This window comes from Cynocephalus volans, chromosome 11 (assembly GCF_027409185.1).
Source record: "Cynocephalus volans isolate mCynVol1 chromosome 11, mCynVol1.pri, whole genome shotgun sequence".
NCBI classification, from domain to species: domain Eukaryota; kingdom Metazoa; phylum Chordata; class Mammalia; order Dermoptera; family Cynocephalidae; genus Cynocephalus; species Cynocephalus volans.
This window is the reverse complement of record NC_084470.1, coordinates 54,398,864-54,414,985: the sequence shown is the minus strand read 5'-3', so window position 1 is coordinate 54,414,985 and position 16,122 is coordinate 54,398,864. Positions and strand designations below refer to the sequence as shown.

Genomic DNA, 16,122 nt, shown 5'->3' with positions numbered 1-16,122 from the left:
ATGAAATTGCCTGACGCATTTCTCAGCACACGTGTCTCTCCATTGATAAGCAGCAACCCCCTGCTTAGTGATTATATATTTGAATAATGTTGTCTAGTTAAAAGCCAAAGGACAAAAAAAAATTTCTACAAAATAATTGGTGATAATAAAATAGAAAATACTGAACACTAAATATCTCTTTTGACTAGATTAAATAGATTTCTTAGAAAGATTTTTAGGACCTCTGTTTTATCGTATGATAACAGCATTTCTTTATGTGGTAACTTGAATCTATCATGACTATAAATGCAAACTTCTTTAAACCTAAAAACCAAGTGCATGTATTCCTTCTAAAACAACTCTAAAAGATCATATTTCTTTTTTTTTTTTTTTTGTCTTTTTTTGTGACTGGTAAGGGGATTGCAACCCTTGGCTTGGTGTCTCCTGCACCGCGCTCAGCCAGTGAGTGCACCGGCCATCCCTATATAGGATCCGAACCTGTGGCGGGAGCGCAGCGCCGCACTCTCCCGAGTGAGCCACGGGGTTGGCCCTAAAAGATCATATTTCTAAATGTTGGTTTCTTTTATTATAGTTGATATTTTATTTATACATATGTTCATTCTTTTTGACCAGTGTTTGTTTTGTTTAATTTCTCTGAATTAAGCATCAAAGAGCTGTTTTATGATACAAATTTATTATGGAGAACCAAAGTTAGCAAATATGTCTCTTAATGAAAGCTTTGGTTTAGCCGATTAAAAATGTTTACAAGTCAAAAATGTAATCAAGGAGAGATTGTTTTAGCTTATTGTCCACCAAGAAGCTCTCAGCTGCAAACAAGAAAAACCCTCATTTGGTGGGGAGATGTTTCTCCTCCTGTTTTGAGCCTTCCAGTGTTTTATCGACTTGGAGGAACAACATATTGGTTTTGGATAATCAAGTCTAATGGAGTCCTCTGAGCCCATCAGCTTTCTCTTATGAGTTGACAATCTTCTAATATGAAAAAGGAAGAAATTAAAAGAAAGAGAGCTCAAACTTTCAGCAAGTGGTACAACCACTTATTCTTCAGTCTTATATAGCCCTTTATATCCTGGGCGGAAATCAATAATGATCATTTTGCCTTTGCTTAAAGTAGTACTAAAACCCAAATGGTCTTTGTTTTACACACTTTTAGCCACACACAGTATAAAAATACTCTTTCAGCCATTCCAAAACTGTATATGCAAGGTGGTTGGAAGGGAGGTTTTGCATGTGTTTGCTTTGGTGTCTCCTCAGCTCAGCTGGTTGTGTAACTACCCAAGTCACTTGGGCTGCCACTCTCACCATCATCACCAGCCTCTGCCACTGCTGACTCCAGAACTCTCATATTCAGAGGTTGTGATTTTCTTTGTATGGCTTCTTTTAAACCGCCCCCACCCCCCCAATAACTGCCATTTGTAAAGGAATACCTCAGTCAGTCATTCATCTATTTGACAGATATTCAAGCACTGCTAAACATCCTACAATGCCCAGGACAGCGCCCCACTACAAAGAATTTCCCAATTCAAAATGTCAGTGGTGCTGAGGTTGAGAAACCCTGAGTTATACCAACTATTTTCTTCAGTATATCCAGGCATTGTATTGGGTGCTAAGGGATAGAAGAATGAATGCAAATTCTCTTCTGCCATTCTGGGAAGGTGGCACCTCAGAAAGTCAGCATAACTACAGTGGCATGTAAAGCATGGTAGAAGCGTGTGTGGCACTGTGAGAGACAGACGTGGCGGTACTCTGACTCTGCCTGTGGAGCTCAGAGCATCCCAGAACCAAGCTTGTTCCAGGCAGACAAGGGGAGTGAATAGAGCGGCATGAGCAGTAGCCCAGCAGTGAGGTGGGCCATGGCATGGAACAGCCAAGAGGAGAGCACAGACAGGGCTGGGCACGAGACTAGGCTGGCAAATCAGGCAGAGTCTAGCCATGAGAGGTCTGATGTCAGGCACTGATCAAGTTTAAAAGAGACCAGAGAGACATAATAACCAAATGCTGTACATAAATTTTGACTGATCCTGTCTAGTGAGAAAACAGTTATAAAAGACTTTTTTGGAACAAAAATCCTGCAGAGAGGATTTCATAACACACTGGTTTGCTGAAGATCAGTTTTGTGAATGGTTTTTCTGAACTTTTTATTTTGAAATTTTCAAACATACAGAAATGTTAAAAGAATAGTTCAGTGAGTGATTTTACCAATGCTCAGCAGTTGTCATTCATATTTATCACTTTGCCATATTTGCTTTATCCGTGTGTGTACATACACATCCAGACGTACACAGATACATGCACACCTTTTTTAAGTGAACTTCTTGAAAGCGAGGTGCAGACAGCAAGACATTTTACCTTAAATATTTCAGCATGCATCTCCTAAGAATAAGAATATTCTCCTTTTTAACCATTTGCCATTATCACACCATGGAAGTTAACAACAACTTCATAGTATCTTCTAACATTTAGTGAATATTCACATTTTCCCAATTGTCCCGCAAAATGTCTTTTTATAGCTATTTTTCCTCTCATGCAGGAACCAGTCAAAATTCATTGCATTTGGTTGTTATGCTTCTTTGGTCTCTTTCAAACTTGAACAATCCGATAACCTTTTTTCCCGTGTTAGTGACTTTTTTTATTTTAAAGTTTTTAAAAGTGTGTTCTTTAAATTTATATAGAGGAAAATTCACATGTTTTGGTGTACAGGTCTACACGTTTTGACAAGTGCTTAAATTCAGGTAATGACTGTCACAATCAAGATGTAGAACAGATTCATTATCCTCCCCAAAATTCCCTCATGCCACCCCCTCTACCTATAGTCAAATCTTCCCCCACTCTGTTCTCCTTCCCTATCATTTTGTCTCTTCCAGAACATCATATAAATGGAATCATATAGTATATAGCCTTTAGAGTCTTTTTTCTTTCACTTAGCATAATGCATTTGAGATTCATCCACGTTATTGCATTTGTCAGTAGTTTGTTCCTCCTTGTTGCTGAGTCGTGTCCCATTGTGTGGATGCACCACAGTTTGTTTACCTGTTCTGTAGAACAGGGTTATTTTGATTGCTTTCAGTCTCCGTGATTCTGAGTAGAGCTGCTCACAGGTTTTTGTGGGAATATAGGTTTTCACTTCACTTGGGAAAATATGAAGGAGTAGAATTGTTGAGTTGTATGGTAAAGGAATAGTTGACATTATAAGAAACGGCCAGTTGTTTTCCATATGGCTGTAACATTTTGCATTTCAACTAGCAGTGTATGAGAGTTCCAGTTGCTCTACACCCATGTCAGCACTTGGCATTGTCAGTTTTTTAATTTTAGCTTTCTAATAGGTGTGTTGTGGTATCCACACTTTAATTTCTCCAATGACTAATGATGTTGAGCATCTTTTCATTTATTTATTTGTGATCTGCCTGTCTTCTTTGGTGAAGTAACCATGACATTGATTCTGAAGATTCTAGGTCTGTTTTCCTGTAGACTGTTCTACAGTGTGGATCTGATTATTTCCTATTGTGTTTTGCTTTGTTTTCTTTTTTTTAAAACTGGTTCCTCTGTCCCTGTATTTTATTGGAAGTTGTATCATTATTGGAAGCTTCATTAGATTCAGTTTAAACAATTTTGGCAAAAACATTTCATAAGTGATGTGAGGGATCTGAAAAAATAAATTGGAGCAGATTTAAAGCCACACTTTGATGATGCCACTCACGTGCATTGCAGCAGCTTCCCTAGGTGTAAGAAGAGCTAGAATGATGTCTTAGACTATGGGACAGATGAGATCAAAACACAAGCAGGTGGGTTGGCCCTTAATATAGTTGGAAAGGTAGAGGATATGGGTCCAGAAGCAGGTAGGTGGGTGGAAATGATAGTGGGTCCGTAAAGATGTTCTCTTCTGAAAGCTATTCTCTCCATGAAATAGCAAGTAAGCACAGTGGTGAAAAGGAGGAAGTGGAGAGACGTGTTAGATGTTTGAAGAGAGAGGAGAAAGTGTGGAGTTAAATAGGAGAGTGGGAGATTGACTAGACCAGGGAAAGATAGCATATGCCAGGCCTTGAGAGTCCTCTTGAGGGCATAAGTTTAAAGTGGGGTCACTCGAGATTGTGTTTTCTCTCCATTTGTTGTAGGGATATTGTTAATAGTTAGAACTATTTAATCGTAGGTGTTTGCTTTTTCGGATTTTATCAGAATATGGGAGTACCCATGGGAGTGTGTCATATATAGGAATGTCCTCATGAAAACTGGTTATAGCGTAGAATTTAACTCCCCTAATGTTCACCCAGAGGTCCTGAACACGCATCTTCTGCAGCAAAGTGATGTGATGAGGTTTCAGATCAAGTAGAAAATCTAGTCTTGAAAGGAATATTCTCTTTACTAAGCATCAAATTTTAAAATTTGGAAACTTTGTCACTCCAAAATATGAGATATTTTATGGCAAGTAAGGAAAAAGTATTTTATTTATACTTGATTTCTTTTCTTAGTATTTCTTTTTTAATTGTATACACTTTACTGACAGTTAAACCTGTAATTAAACACTTATTTCTGTAAATTTCCAACTAGGGGAAAGTGTTTTCTGAATACTTATTGGGTCATCACAGCAGTGTTGTGTAAGAGATTATAGCATCCTTCTAAAAATACTTTTTGGAAAATTATTTTACAATCAGAATATGTCTGTTTTTATTTTGGGGGGCAGTCTTAGTTTTACAGAAAAATTGCTCAGAAAAAAGAGTTACCATATATCCCTCACTTCCCTAAAGTTTCCTCTATTATTAATATTTTTTTATATTAGTGTGGTAGATGTGTTTACAACTGATGGACCAATATTGATATATTATTATTTAAGGTCCATAGTTTACATTAGGGTTTAGTTTTTGTGTTGTATATTCTGTGGGTTTTGACAAATGCATAATGTCATATATCTGCTATTATGTATCATACAGAATATTTTTACCATCCTAAAAATCCCTTGTATTTCACCTATTTATCCTGCCCTTCCTCTTTCCTCCAAGGTCCCTGGCCACTACTGATCTTTTTACTGTCTTTCTAGTTTCACCTTTTCCATAATGTTGGGATCATACAGTATATAGTCTTTTCAGACTTTTCCCTTTTACTTAGCCATATCCATATCAGGTTTCTCCATGTCTTTTCATGGCTTGATAGCTCATTTCTTTTTATCACTTATTCCATTGTATGGATGTACCACAGAATTTTATCCATTTGTCTGCTGAAGGACATCTTGGTTGCTTCCAATTTTGGCAATTATGAATAAAGCTGCTATAAACTATAATATAATTTTAAGAATACAATTGCAATTATTGATACTTCTCTTAAGTTAAGCAGTGCCTACATATGTTAAGCCTTGATTGCCCAGAATATGTCTAAGAATGTTTCCAGATGGCACTAGCCATCACAAAAGCAGTCAAGTTCCTTGCCTCATGGAGCTTGCAGTCTGTCTAGGAAAGAGCTGGATTATGTTAAAGAAATATACACACAGAGAGACACATATGTGAACCCCTGCAAGAATTTTTAAGTACTTTAGTCATTAGAAGATTAACCACTGCAGTGATTTGAATGCCCCCCAAAGTCATTGAAACTTAATCCCCACTGTTAACTGCTGAGGGTGGGAAATCCTGTTATGATAATTGAAAGGCGGGGACTTGAACAAGTGATTAGATTGTAAGGATCATAACCCTAGTTCAGGTGTGGTAATGAGGCCTTTAAAAGGAGTGCATGTGAGAGTCTCTCTCTCTCTGCTCCACCGTTTTCACAGTGTGATACCTTGCATTGCTGAAATCACCACCAGAGAATACCCTCACCAGATATGTTCCCTGATCTTTGGACTTCCCAGCCTCCAAAACTGTAAGCAATACATTTCATTTTCTTGCAAATTACCCAGTTCCAAGTATTTTGTTACAGGCGACAGAAATGGACTAATACAACCACTAAGCACAGGTGTATGTTTAGGGAATCATTGGAGACCAAAGGCCATGGCTTCCTTAGGAGAGGTCCTGGAGAAGATGCCTTTGACTGTGATGTCTGCTTGATGACCACCGTGCATCTGTTATGTAGAGTAGTTTCTTTCTCAAGATAAAAGTGTTGGTTCATGGCACTTCCAGAAGCCTTCAAAATTTTCACTGCTAACAGCACAAGTAATGAAACAATGATCTTAACAGGAACTGGAATATTATAAAAGAGTAGTGAAAGGTCCCTATCTGGTCATGTGCCTTCAAGTCCTATTGATTTGATGACTCAGTAGGAGATGAAATCAATATAAACCTGGAAGAATTGTCAGGAGAGCAAATCTAGAAAAGAAGCTTTTGATGTTGGATTGACAATCAAGGTTTAAGGGGGAGGTTTGAATACCACCACCACAGTCTGACCTGCTGATGTTGCTCAGTGTTGGGAAAATAGAATAGTTTAATCAGGGCCACTCGCCTTGGTTCCGGGTGGGGGTGGTGTGGTGCATTCTTTGTAAATGAGTTGTGTGTGGGTGGAGTTAGTGTGCATGCGCAGCGCTGTGGCTTGGCTGGCGTCTACTGCCTCCGGCGGCCCACGCTCGGCCATTGTCTAGGACCTATGGCTCCAAGGACCTTTTGGCTGGTTACTTAGCTCATAGACCTTCGTGTGAGGGGTCTGGCGACCCAGTCTGGCGTGTGAGGGGTCTGGTGACCCGGCCTGGCCTGTGAAGGGTTTGTGACCCAGTCTGGACAACAGGCTTGAGGGGTCTGTGAGCTCCAGACCCAGCCCTAGCTCGACAATTGGCTACATCAGCAGTATTTTGACATTAGCCCGAGCACTACACTCAGTTCAAAGCCTGGGTGTATTCATTACAGGAGGTGGTGCATAAGATGCTTTGGGAGCTTTATAAAGCTTGGTTTATATTCAAAGTTTGTACAAGCTGCAGAAACCCTGAAAGTTGATTCCTTTCTGCCACCCTAGATTTACCTGAAGCCACATGCAAACGTGCCATGCACACTGTGGCAGCAATTCCACTAATGGCAACTCTGCCCCTCATGTATTCTGGTCACTCCATTTGAATCCTGCATGGGAACCTTCCGTTATTCCAGGGCTTTCTATTACAGGAGTGTTTTGAGTCAAAGATTTTTCCTTCATCCATCCTTTCAGCATTTCCCAAGGGCCTATGTGCCAGCACTGGCTGCACACTGGAGGGAGACACGATGGTGGCTGAAACAATTGTGGAATTTATGAAACTAACTTGCAGAACAGACAACTGAGTGAAATCCTTAAGAATTACCTGCCCACCCAGCATAGTGCCCACAGCTGTTTTGTAAACAGCAATTCATAATGCGTATGACAAAGCACTGCTAAAATGATTAGACATCATGCCTAAAGCAGGAAAGTAATTACGTTCACTATGAAAGAAAAAACAGCTTGTAGATTGAAAAGATTTATAATTAAAACTTAAAATATGACCTAGAATGCTTGCATTATATTTCCTCAGGCACCACAAAAGAATACTTATGCCCAATGCTAAGAATGCTGTCAATCTGTGATGAAAGCTAAATAAAGTGTCAGTGTTTTCCCATGCAGTTTCATAGCTACACATTGGCAGGAAAACTCTAAATTCCTCTGAATCTTATTTTAATTATCATTTGTACAGTTAATTATCACTATGTACAATTTGGTTTGTGCATATCTCAATTTGACACTATTTATTACTGTTGCAGTTAAAATTAGAAGAGTTAAGAATCACTGCATTATTCCATTATGCAGTGTACTTAATAAATTTTATTGAGGTATAATTTGCATATGGTAAAGTGGATCCATTTTAATTGTTCAGTTTGATGGGTCTTGACAATTGCATACATCCATGTAACCAACCCCACAAAAAAATTTAGAGCATTTCCATCACCCCATAAGGTTCCCTCCTTTCACTTAGCAATTGGTCCCACCTGTTCCCCAGGGCAGGCTATCACTGAAGTACTTTCTTATCACTATTAATTACATTTGCCTGTTCTAGAAATTCATGTAAATAGAGTAACACAGTAAGTATTCTTTGTGTCTGGCTTTTTTGTTTAGCATAATGCTTTTGAGATTCACCCATGTCATTGTGTGTACAGTAATCCTTCCTTATCTGTGGTTTCACTTCCTGCACTTTCAGTCAACCAAGGTCTGAAAATACTAAATGAAAAATTCCAGAAATAAACAGTTTGTAAGTTTTAAGTTTCATGCATGATGAAAGCTCACATCGTCTAGCTCTGTCCCATCCCCAGGACACGAGTCATCTTTTTGTCCAGTGTATCCATGCTGTCTATGCTACCTGCCTGTCAGTCACTTAGTAGCCCATCTCGTTTATCAGACTGACTGTTGCCATGTTGCGGTGTTCAAGGAACCCTTATTTTATTTCATAATGGCCCCAAAGCACAAAAGTAGTGATGCTGGGATATTGTTATCATGTTTCTTGTTACTAGTTATTATTAATTTCTTCCTATGCCTACTTTATAAATTAAACTTTATCATAAATATGTATGTATAGGAGAAGACAGTATATTTAGAGTTTGGTACTATCTGTGGTTTCAGGCATCTACTGGGGGTCAGAATATATCCCCTCCTCCTTGATAAGGGGGCACTACTGTAGTTTGTTTCTTTATGTTATTAAATAGTATTCCATTGTATGTGGATATACCAATATTTTCTACAGTTTTCTTATCCATTAAGCCTTTCATGGCACTTTAGTTGTTTCCATATTTTTACTGTCATGAATGAGGCTGTAATGAAGATTCTTGTACACACTTTTCATGTACATACGTTTTCATTTCTCTTGGGTAAATACCCCAGAGTGAATTGCTGGATCTTATGGTAAGTATATGTTTAACACCATAAGAAATTGTCAAACCGTTTTCCAAAGTGATTTTTAACATTTTTCACTAGTACCAGCAATGATTGAGAGTCCCAGTTGTTCCAAATTCTTGCCAATGTTTGTTAGCATCAGTTTTGTTTTCTTTTTTAGCCATTCTGGTAGGTGTATAATATCTCATTGTGGTTTTAGTTTGCATTTTCCTGGTGATTAATGATGTTGGTTATCTTATACATATTCTTCATAAACATTCTGATCAAGTATTTTTTATTGCATTGTCTTTTCATTATTGAGTTTTAAGTGTTCTTTATGTGTTCTGTATACAAGTTCATTGTCATTTGTATGTATTGTAGATATTTTCTCCCACTCTGTGACTTGCCTTTTCATTTACTTGATGTTATGTTTTGAAGACAAGTTTTTAATTTCTGGTAAAGTACAATTTCTCATTTTGTGTGTGTGTCTGATTAGTGCTTTTTTATGTCTTGTCTGAAAAATCTTTGGTTACCCCAGAATCTTGAGGATTTTCTCCTATGTTTTCTTCTATGAGTTTTTTGGTTTTAACTTTTACATTTTAGCTATAATCCATTTCGAGTTAATTTTTGTTTATAGTATGAGATAGAGGTTAAGGTTCCCTTTTTCCTATATAGATATCCAATTGTTACTCTATTCATTCATTGAAAAGACCTTTTTCTTCTTTTTCTTTAATGTTTTTCATTGAAACATTGATTATACATATTTGTGAGGGTACAGAGTTGACTATCAGTATTTATTTACAATATGTGATGATCAAATTGGGGTAGTTGGCATATTTGCGATTACAAAATGTACTCCTTCTTTGTGTCCATTCACCAATTATTCCCTAACCCTGCTCCTCCTCCTCCTTCTCCTCCTTCTCCCACTCTAATAACCATAGTTCTGTTCTCTCCTTCTGAAAGATCAACATATTATTGTCTTTGTGTCTTTGTTTTTTTCTTTCCTTCCTTTATTTTTTAGCCCCCACTTATTAGTGAGGACATTCAGTATTTCTCTTTCTGTGCCTGCTTATTTCACTCACAGTTTTCTTCAAGTTCATCCATGTTGGTGCAAATGGCAGAATTTCATTATTTTTTATGGCTGGGTAGTATTCCATTGTGTGTATATTTTCCTCATCCAGTCATCCATCAGTGGATATTTAGGTTGGTTCCATATCTTGGCTATTGTAAATAGAGATGTGATAAACATGGGAGTGCAGGTATCCCTTTGACATGATAATTGCCATTACTTTGGGTATATACCCAGTAGTGGGATTGCTGGATCATATGGTAGTTCTATCTGTAGTTATTTGAGAAACCTCAATACTGTTTTCCATAAAGGCTGCACTAATTTACAGTCCCACCAAGAGTGTAGAAGGGTTCCCCTTCTCCACATCCTCACTGGTATTTGTTATTCTCTGTCTTTTTGATAATAGCCAGTCTAGCTGGGGTAAAATGATATCTCAATGTTGTTTTGATTTGCATTTCCCTGATGATTGTTGATGTTGAGCATTTTTTCGTGTGTCTGTTGGCCATTTGTATATCTTCCTTTGAGAAATGCCTATTTAGCTCGTTTGCCCATTCTTTTAATTGGATTACTCATCTTTTACTGTTAAGTTGTTTTAGTTCATTGTATATTCTGGATATCAATTCCTTGTCATATGCATAGTTTGCAAATATTTTCTACCATTCTTTAGGTTGCCTTTTCACTCTGTTGATTGTTTACTTTGCTGTGCAGAAGCTTTTTAGTTTGATATAATCCCACTTGTTTATTTGTTCTTTTGTTGTTTCTTCTTTTGGGGTCTTATTCGTAAAGTCTTTGCCCAGTCCTGCATCCTGAAGTGCCTCCCTTATGTTTCCCTCTAGGAGTTTTTACAGTTCTTATATTTAAGTCTTTAATCCATTTTGAGTTGATTTTGGTATATGGCAAAGGATACAGGTTGAATTCCATTCTTTTACATATGTATATACAGTTTTTCCAGCACCATTTATTGAAGAAGCTGTCCTTTCTGCAATGTATATTCTTGGTGCTTTTGTTGAAGATTAGTTGGCTGTAAGTATGTGGACTGATTTCCATGTTCTCTACTTTGTTCCACTGGTCTGTGTGTCTGTTTTAATACTGTAAAACAGATTTTATGCTGTTTTGATTACTATAGCTTTGTAGTATAATTTGAAGTCAGGAAGTATAATGCCTCCAGCTTTATTTCTTTTGTTCATGATTGCTTTGGCTATTCAGACTCTTTTGTTGTTCCATGAAAAGTCTCTTTACCCATTGACTACTTCGGTATCTTTGTCTAAATTCAGCTAACCGTAGATATGTGACTCAATTTCAGGACTCTATTATATTTCATTTGTCTATATGTCTATATCCTTATGTTTTGATTACTGTGGCTTTAAGTCTTTAAATCAGATAGTGTTAAGTCCCCAACTTTGTTGTTCTTTTTCCAAATTGTTTTACTATTCTAGATTCTCTGCATTGTCACTTAAATTTTAGAATCAACTTGCTGATGTCTATGAAAAAGCTTTTCAGGATTATATTGATTCAGTAGATCAATTTGGAGATGATAAACTGACATTTTGACAATTTTGAGTCTTCTAATTCATGAACATTGTTTCTCTCTCCATTTATTTAGGTCCTCTTTAATTTTTCTTTCTTTCTTTCTTTCTTTCTTCCTTCCCTTCCCTTCCCTTCCCTTCCCTTCCCTTCCTTCCCTTCCCTTCCCTTCCCTTCCCTTCCCTTCCCTTCCCTTCCCTTCCCTTCCCTTCCCTTCCCTTCCCTTCCCTTCCCTTCCCTTCCCTTCCCTTCCCTTCCCTTCCCTTCCCTTCCCTTCCCTTCCCTTCCCTTCCCTTCCCTTCCCTTCCCTTCCCTTCCCTTCCCTTCCCTTCCCTTCCCTTCCCTTCCCTTCCCTTCCCTTCCCTTCCCTTCCCTTCCCTTCCCTTCCCTTCCCTTCCCTTCCCTTCCCTTCCCTTCCCTTCCCTTCCCTTCCCTTCCCTTCCCTTCCCTTCCCTTCCCTTCCCTTCCCTTCCCTTCCCTTCCCTTCCCTTCCCTTCCCTTCCCTTCCCTTCCCTTCCCTTCCCTTCCCTTCCCTTCCCTTCCCTTCCCTTCCCTTCCCTTCCCTTCCCTTCCCTTCCTTCCCTTCCCTTCCCTTCCCTTCCCTTCCCTTCCCTTCCCTTCCCTTCCCTTCCCTTCCCTTCCCTTCCCTTCCCTTCCCTTCCCTTCCCTTCCCTTCCCTTCCCTTCCCTTCCCTTCCCTTCCCTTCCCTTCCCTTCCCTTCCCTTCCCTTCCCTTCCCTTCCCTTCCCTTCCCTTCCCTTCCCTTCCCTTCCCTTCCCTTCCCTTCCCTTCCCTTCCCTTCCCTTCCCTTCCCTTCCCTTCCCTTCCCTTCCCTTCCCTTCCCTTCCCTTCCCTTCCCTTCCCTTCCCTTCCCTTCCCTTCCCTTCCCTTCCCTTCCCTTCCCTTCCCTTCCCTTCCCTTCCCTTCCCTTCCCTTCCCTTCCCTTCCTTCCCTTCCCTTCCCTTCCCTTCCCTTCCCTTCCCTTCCCTTCCCTTCCCTTCCCTTCCCTTCCCTTCCCTTCCCTTCCCTTCCCTTCCCTTCCCTTCCCTTCCCTTCCCTTCCCTTCCCTTCCCTTCCCTTCCCTTCCCTTCCCTTCCCTTCCCTTCCCTTCCCTTCCCTTCCCTTCCCTTCCCTTCCCTTCCCTTCCCTTCCCTTCCCTTCCCTTCCCTTCCCTTCCCTTCCCTTCCCTTCCCTTCCCTTCCCTTCCCTTCCCTTCCCTTCCCTTCCCTTCCCTTCCCTTCCCTTCCTTCCCTTCCCTTCCCTTCCCTTCCCTTCCCTTCCCTTCCCTTCCCTTCCCTTCCCTTCCCTTCCCTTCCCTTCCCTTCCCTTCCCTTCCCTTCCCTTCCTTCCCTTCCCTTCCCTTCCCTTCCCTTCCCTTCCCTTCCCTTCCCTTCCCTTCCCTTCCCTTCCCTTCCCTTCCCTTCCCTTCCCTTCCCTTCCCTTCCCTTCCTTCCCTTCCCTTCCCTTCCCTTCCCTTCCCTTCCCTTCCCTTCCCTTCCCTTCCCTTCCCTTCCCTTCCCTTCCCTTCCCTTCCCTTCCCTTCCCTTCCCTTCCCTTCCCTTCCCTTCCCTTCCCTTCCCTTCCCTTCCCTTCCCTTCCCTTCCCTTCCCTTCCCTTCCCTTCCCTTCCCTTCCCTTCCCTTCCCTTCCCTTCCCTTCCCTTCCCTTCCCTTCCCTTCCCTTCCCTTCCCTTCCCTTCCCTTCCCTTCCCTTCCCTTCCCTTCCCTTCCCTTCCCTTCCCTTCCCTTCCCTTCCCTTCCCTTCCCTTCCCTTCCCTTCCCTTCCCTTCCCTTCCCTTCCCTTCCCTTCCCTTCCCTTCCCTTCCCTTCCCTTCCCTTCCCTTCCCTTCCCTTCCCTTCCCTTCCCTTCCCTTCCCTTCCCTTCCCTTCCCTTCCCTTCCTTCCCTTCCCTTCCCTTCCCTTCCCTTCCCTTCCCTTCCCTTCCCTTCCCTTCCTTCCCTTCCCTTCCCTTCCCTTCCCTTCCCTCTTCCCTTCCCTTCCCTTCCCTTCCCTTCCCTTCCCTTCCCTTCCCTTCCCTTCCCTTCCCTTCCCTTCCCTTCCCTTCCCTTCCCTTCCCTTCCCTTCCCTTCCCTTCCCTTCCCTTCCCTTCCCTTCCCTTCCCTTCCCTTCCCTTCCCTTCCCTTCCCTTCCCTTCCCTTCCCTTCCCTTCCCTTCCCTTCCCTTCCCTTCCTTCCCTTCCCTTCCCTTCCCTTCCCTTCCCTTCCCTTCCCTTCCCTTCCCTTCCCTTCCTTCCCTTCCCTTCCCTTCCCTTCCCTTCCCTTCCTTCCCTTCCCTTCCCTTCCCTTCCCTTCCCTTCCCTTCCCTTCCCTTCCCTTCCCTTCCCTTCCCTTCCCTTCCCTTCCCTTCCCTTCCCTTCCCTTCCCTTCCCTTCCCTTCCCTTCCCTTCCCTTCCCTTCCCTTCCCTTCCCTTCCCTTCCCTTCCCTTCCCTTCCCTTCCCTTCCCTTCCCTTCCCTTCCCTTCCCTTCCCTTCCCTTCCCTTCCCTTCCCTTCCCTTCCCTTCCCTTCCCTTCCCTTCCCTTCCCTTCCCTTCCCTTCCCTTCCCTTCCCTTCCCTTCCCTTCCCTTCCCTTCCCTTCCCTTCCCTTCCCTTCCCTTCCCTTCCCTTCCCTTCCCTTCCCTTCCCTTCCCTTCCCTTCCCTTCCCTTCCCTTCCCTTCCCTTCCCTTCCCTTCCCTTCCCTTCCCTTCCCTTCCCTTCCCTTCCCTTCCCTTCCCTTCCCTTCCCTTCCCTTCCCTTCCCTTCCCTTCCCTTCCCTTCCCTTCCCTTCCCTTCCCTTCCCTTCCCTTCCCTTCCCTTCCCTTCCCTTCCCTTCCCTTCCCTTCCCTTCCCTTCCCTTCCCTTCCCTTCCCTTCCCTTCCCTTCCCTTCCCTTCCCTTCCCTTCCCTTCCCTTCCCTTCCCTTCCCTTCCCTTCCCTTCCCTTCCCTTCCCTTCCCTTCCCTTCCCTTCCCTTCCCTTCCCTTCCCTTCCCTTCCCTTCCCTTCCCTTCCCTTCCCTTCCCTTCCCTTCCCTTCCCTTCCCTTCCCTTCCCTTCCCTTCCCGGCGGCTGGCCATTATGGGGTTCTGAACCTTTGACCTTGGTGTTACAACACCATGCTCTAACCAACTGAGCTAACTGGCCAGCCCTCCTCTTTAATTTTTCACAACAATGTTTTGTAGATTTTGTTCTACAGGGTTTGTATATATTTTATTAAATTTATCCCTTAGTATATATTCATTTCCAGTTTTAATTGTTAGTATACAGAAAGAAAATTGACTTTTATGTTGACCATCTATCCTGCAACGTTGCTAATTTTGCTTATTAATGATAGTAGTTTTATTTATATAGGATAAAACTTAAGATTTACAGTGTACATGACTATGTCATCTGCAAATAAAAGTAATCTGTAGGCTCTTTATTACTTTTCTTGCCTGATTGTACTGGCTAGGAACTCCAGAATGTTGAATAGAGTAGTAAAAGCTGACATTCTTGCTTTGTTCCTGATTTTAAAGGAAAAGCAATTAGGTTTTTACCATTAAGTATGATGGTAGCTGTAGTTTTTTTCTAGATGTCCTTCTTTTTAAGGTTGAAGAAATTTCCCTCTATTTCTGTTCTACTGAGAGTTTTTATCATGAATGAGTGTTGAATGTTGTCAAAATTTTTCTGCATATATTGAAATGATAGGTCATTTTTGTCTTTTATTCTACTGATATGTTTAATAACATTAATTAACTTTCTAATATAAAACTAACCTTGCATTATGCTGTGATATGCTGTGAGATATGTGAGATATGCTGTGTGTGGTCATATTTAATTATAGATTGCTTGATTTGATTTCCTAATATCTTGGTAAAGATTTTTACATCTATGCTAATGAGGGATATTGGTCTATAATGTCCTTTTCTTATAATGTCTTTGTCAGGTTTTGGTGTCAGAGTCATACTATCCTCATAAATATTTCCATCTCTTTTTTTTTTTTTTTCTGAGAGATTATATAGGAATGGCATTATTTAATTCTTAAATGTTTTATATAATTTCCCAGTGAAACCATCTGGGCCTAAGAAATTTTTAAATTATGAATTAAGGGTCTTTAATAGATACAGGGAGCTATTCAGATATTCTGTTTTTTCCTTTGTCAGTTTTGTTAATTTGGTTCTTTTGAGCAATTTTTCTATTTTATCTAAGTTGTTAGATTTATTGGGAAAAAGTTCACATTACTTTCTTCTTACCATTTTAATTTCTGTAGAATATTGTCTGCTATCTTAACCCTTACATTGGTAATTTGTGTCTTATTCTTCATCAATATAGCTAGGGAATTATCGATTTTATTGATCTTTTCCAAAAAAAAATTCTGGTTTTATTGATTTTTTTCTATTGTTTTCCATTTTACTGATTTCTGCAGTTATTAATATATCCTTCATTCTGCTTAATTTGGTTTAGTTTCTTCTTTTTCTAGCCCCATCTTAGTTCTGTTTTGTGAAAGATTTCTTAGACTAGAGACCCCAGCTCATCTGTTGGAGTTTTCATTTTGGCAGTCATTTGGTAATTTCCAAGAACTCTTTCTGACTTTTTGTTTCTTTTTCCATGAGTGACAGTTTTTACTATATGAATACAAGAATTTTTTAGTTCTTCCTGAGGCTGTCATCATTTTTTTTTTTAACTTTCTCTTTTGTTCTTTGAATTTTCTCTCTTCCCTCTGGGGTTCATTTTTTTTTTTTTTTTTTTTTTTTTTCCCACCATGAGGTATGTGCACATAGCTGTG

The 16,122-nt window shown here is 40.7% G+C and overlaps 1 protein-coding gene across 5 annotated transcripts in view; it reads left to right on the top strand.

Moving 5' to 3' along the window:
• The window catches only part of ANO10 (anoctamin 10), a 205,453-nt gene that overhangs the window by 110,896 nt on the left and 78,435 nt on the right, over positions 1-16,122 (top strand). Inside the window, exon 13 of one of the 5 annotated variants that reach the window (XM_063113795.1) lies at positions 5,753-5,796. The exons of the other annotated variants lie outside the window; for them this stretch is intronic. Coding sequence (XP_062969865.1) covers positions 5,753-5,773 — 21 coding nt within the window. The 3' untranslated portion in view covers positions 5,774-5,796. Of the gene's footprint in view, positions 1-5,752; positions 5,797-16,122 lie in introns of those variants that run through there. 5 annotated transcript variants of the gene reach the window in all.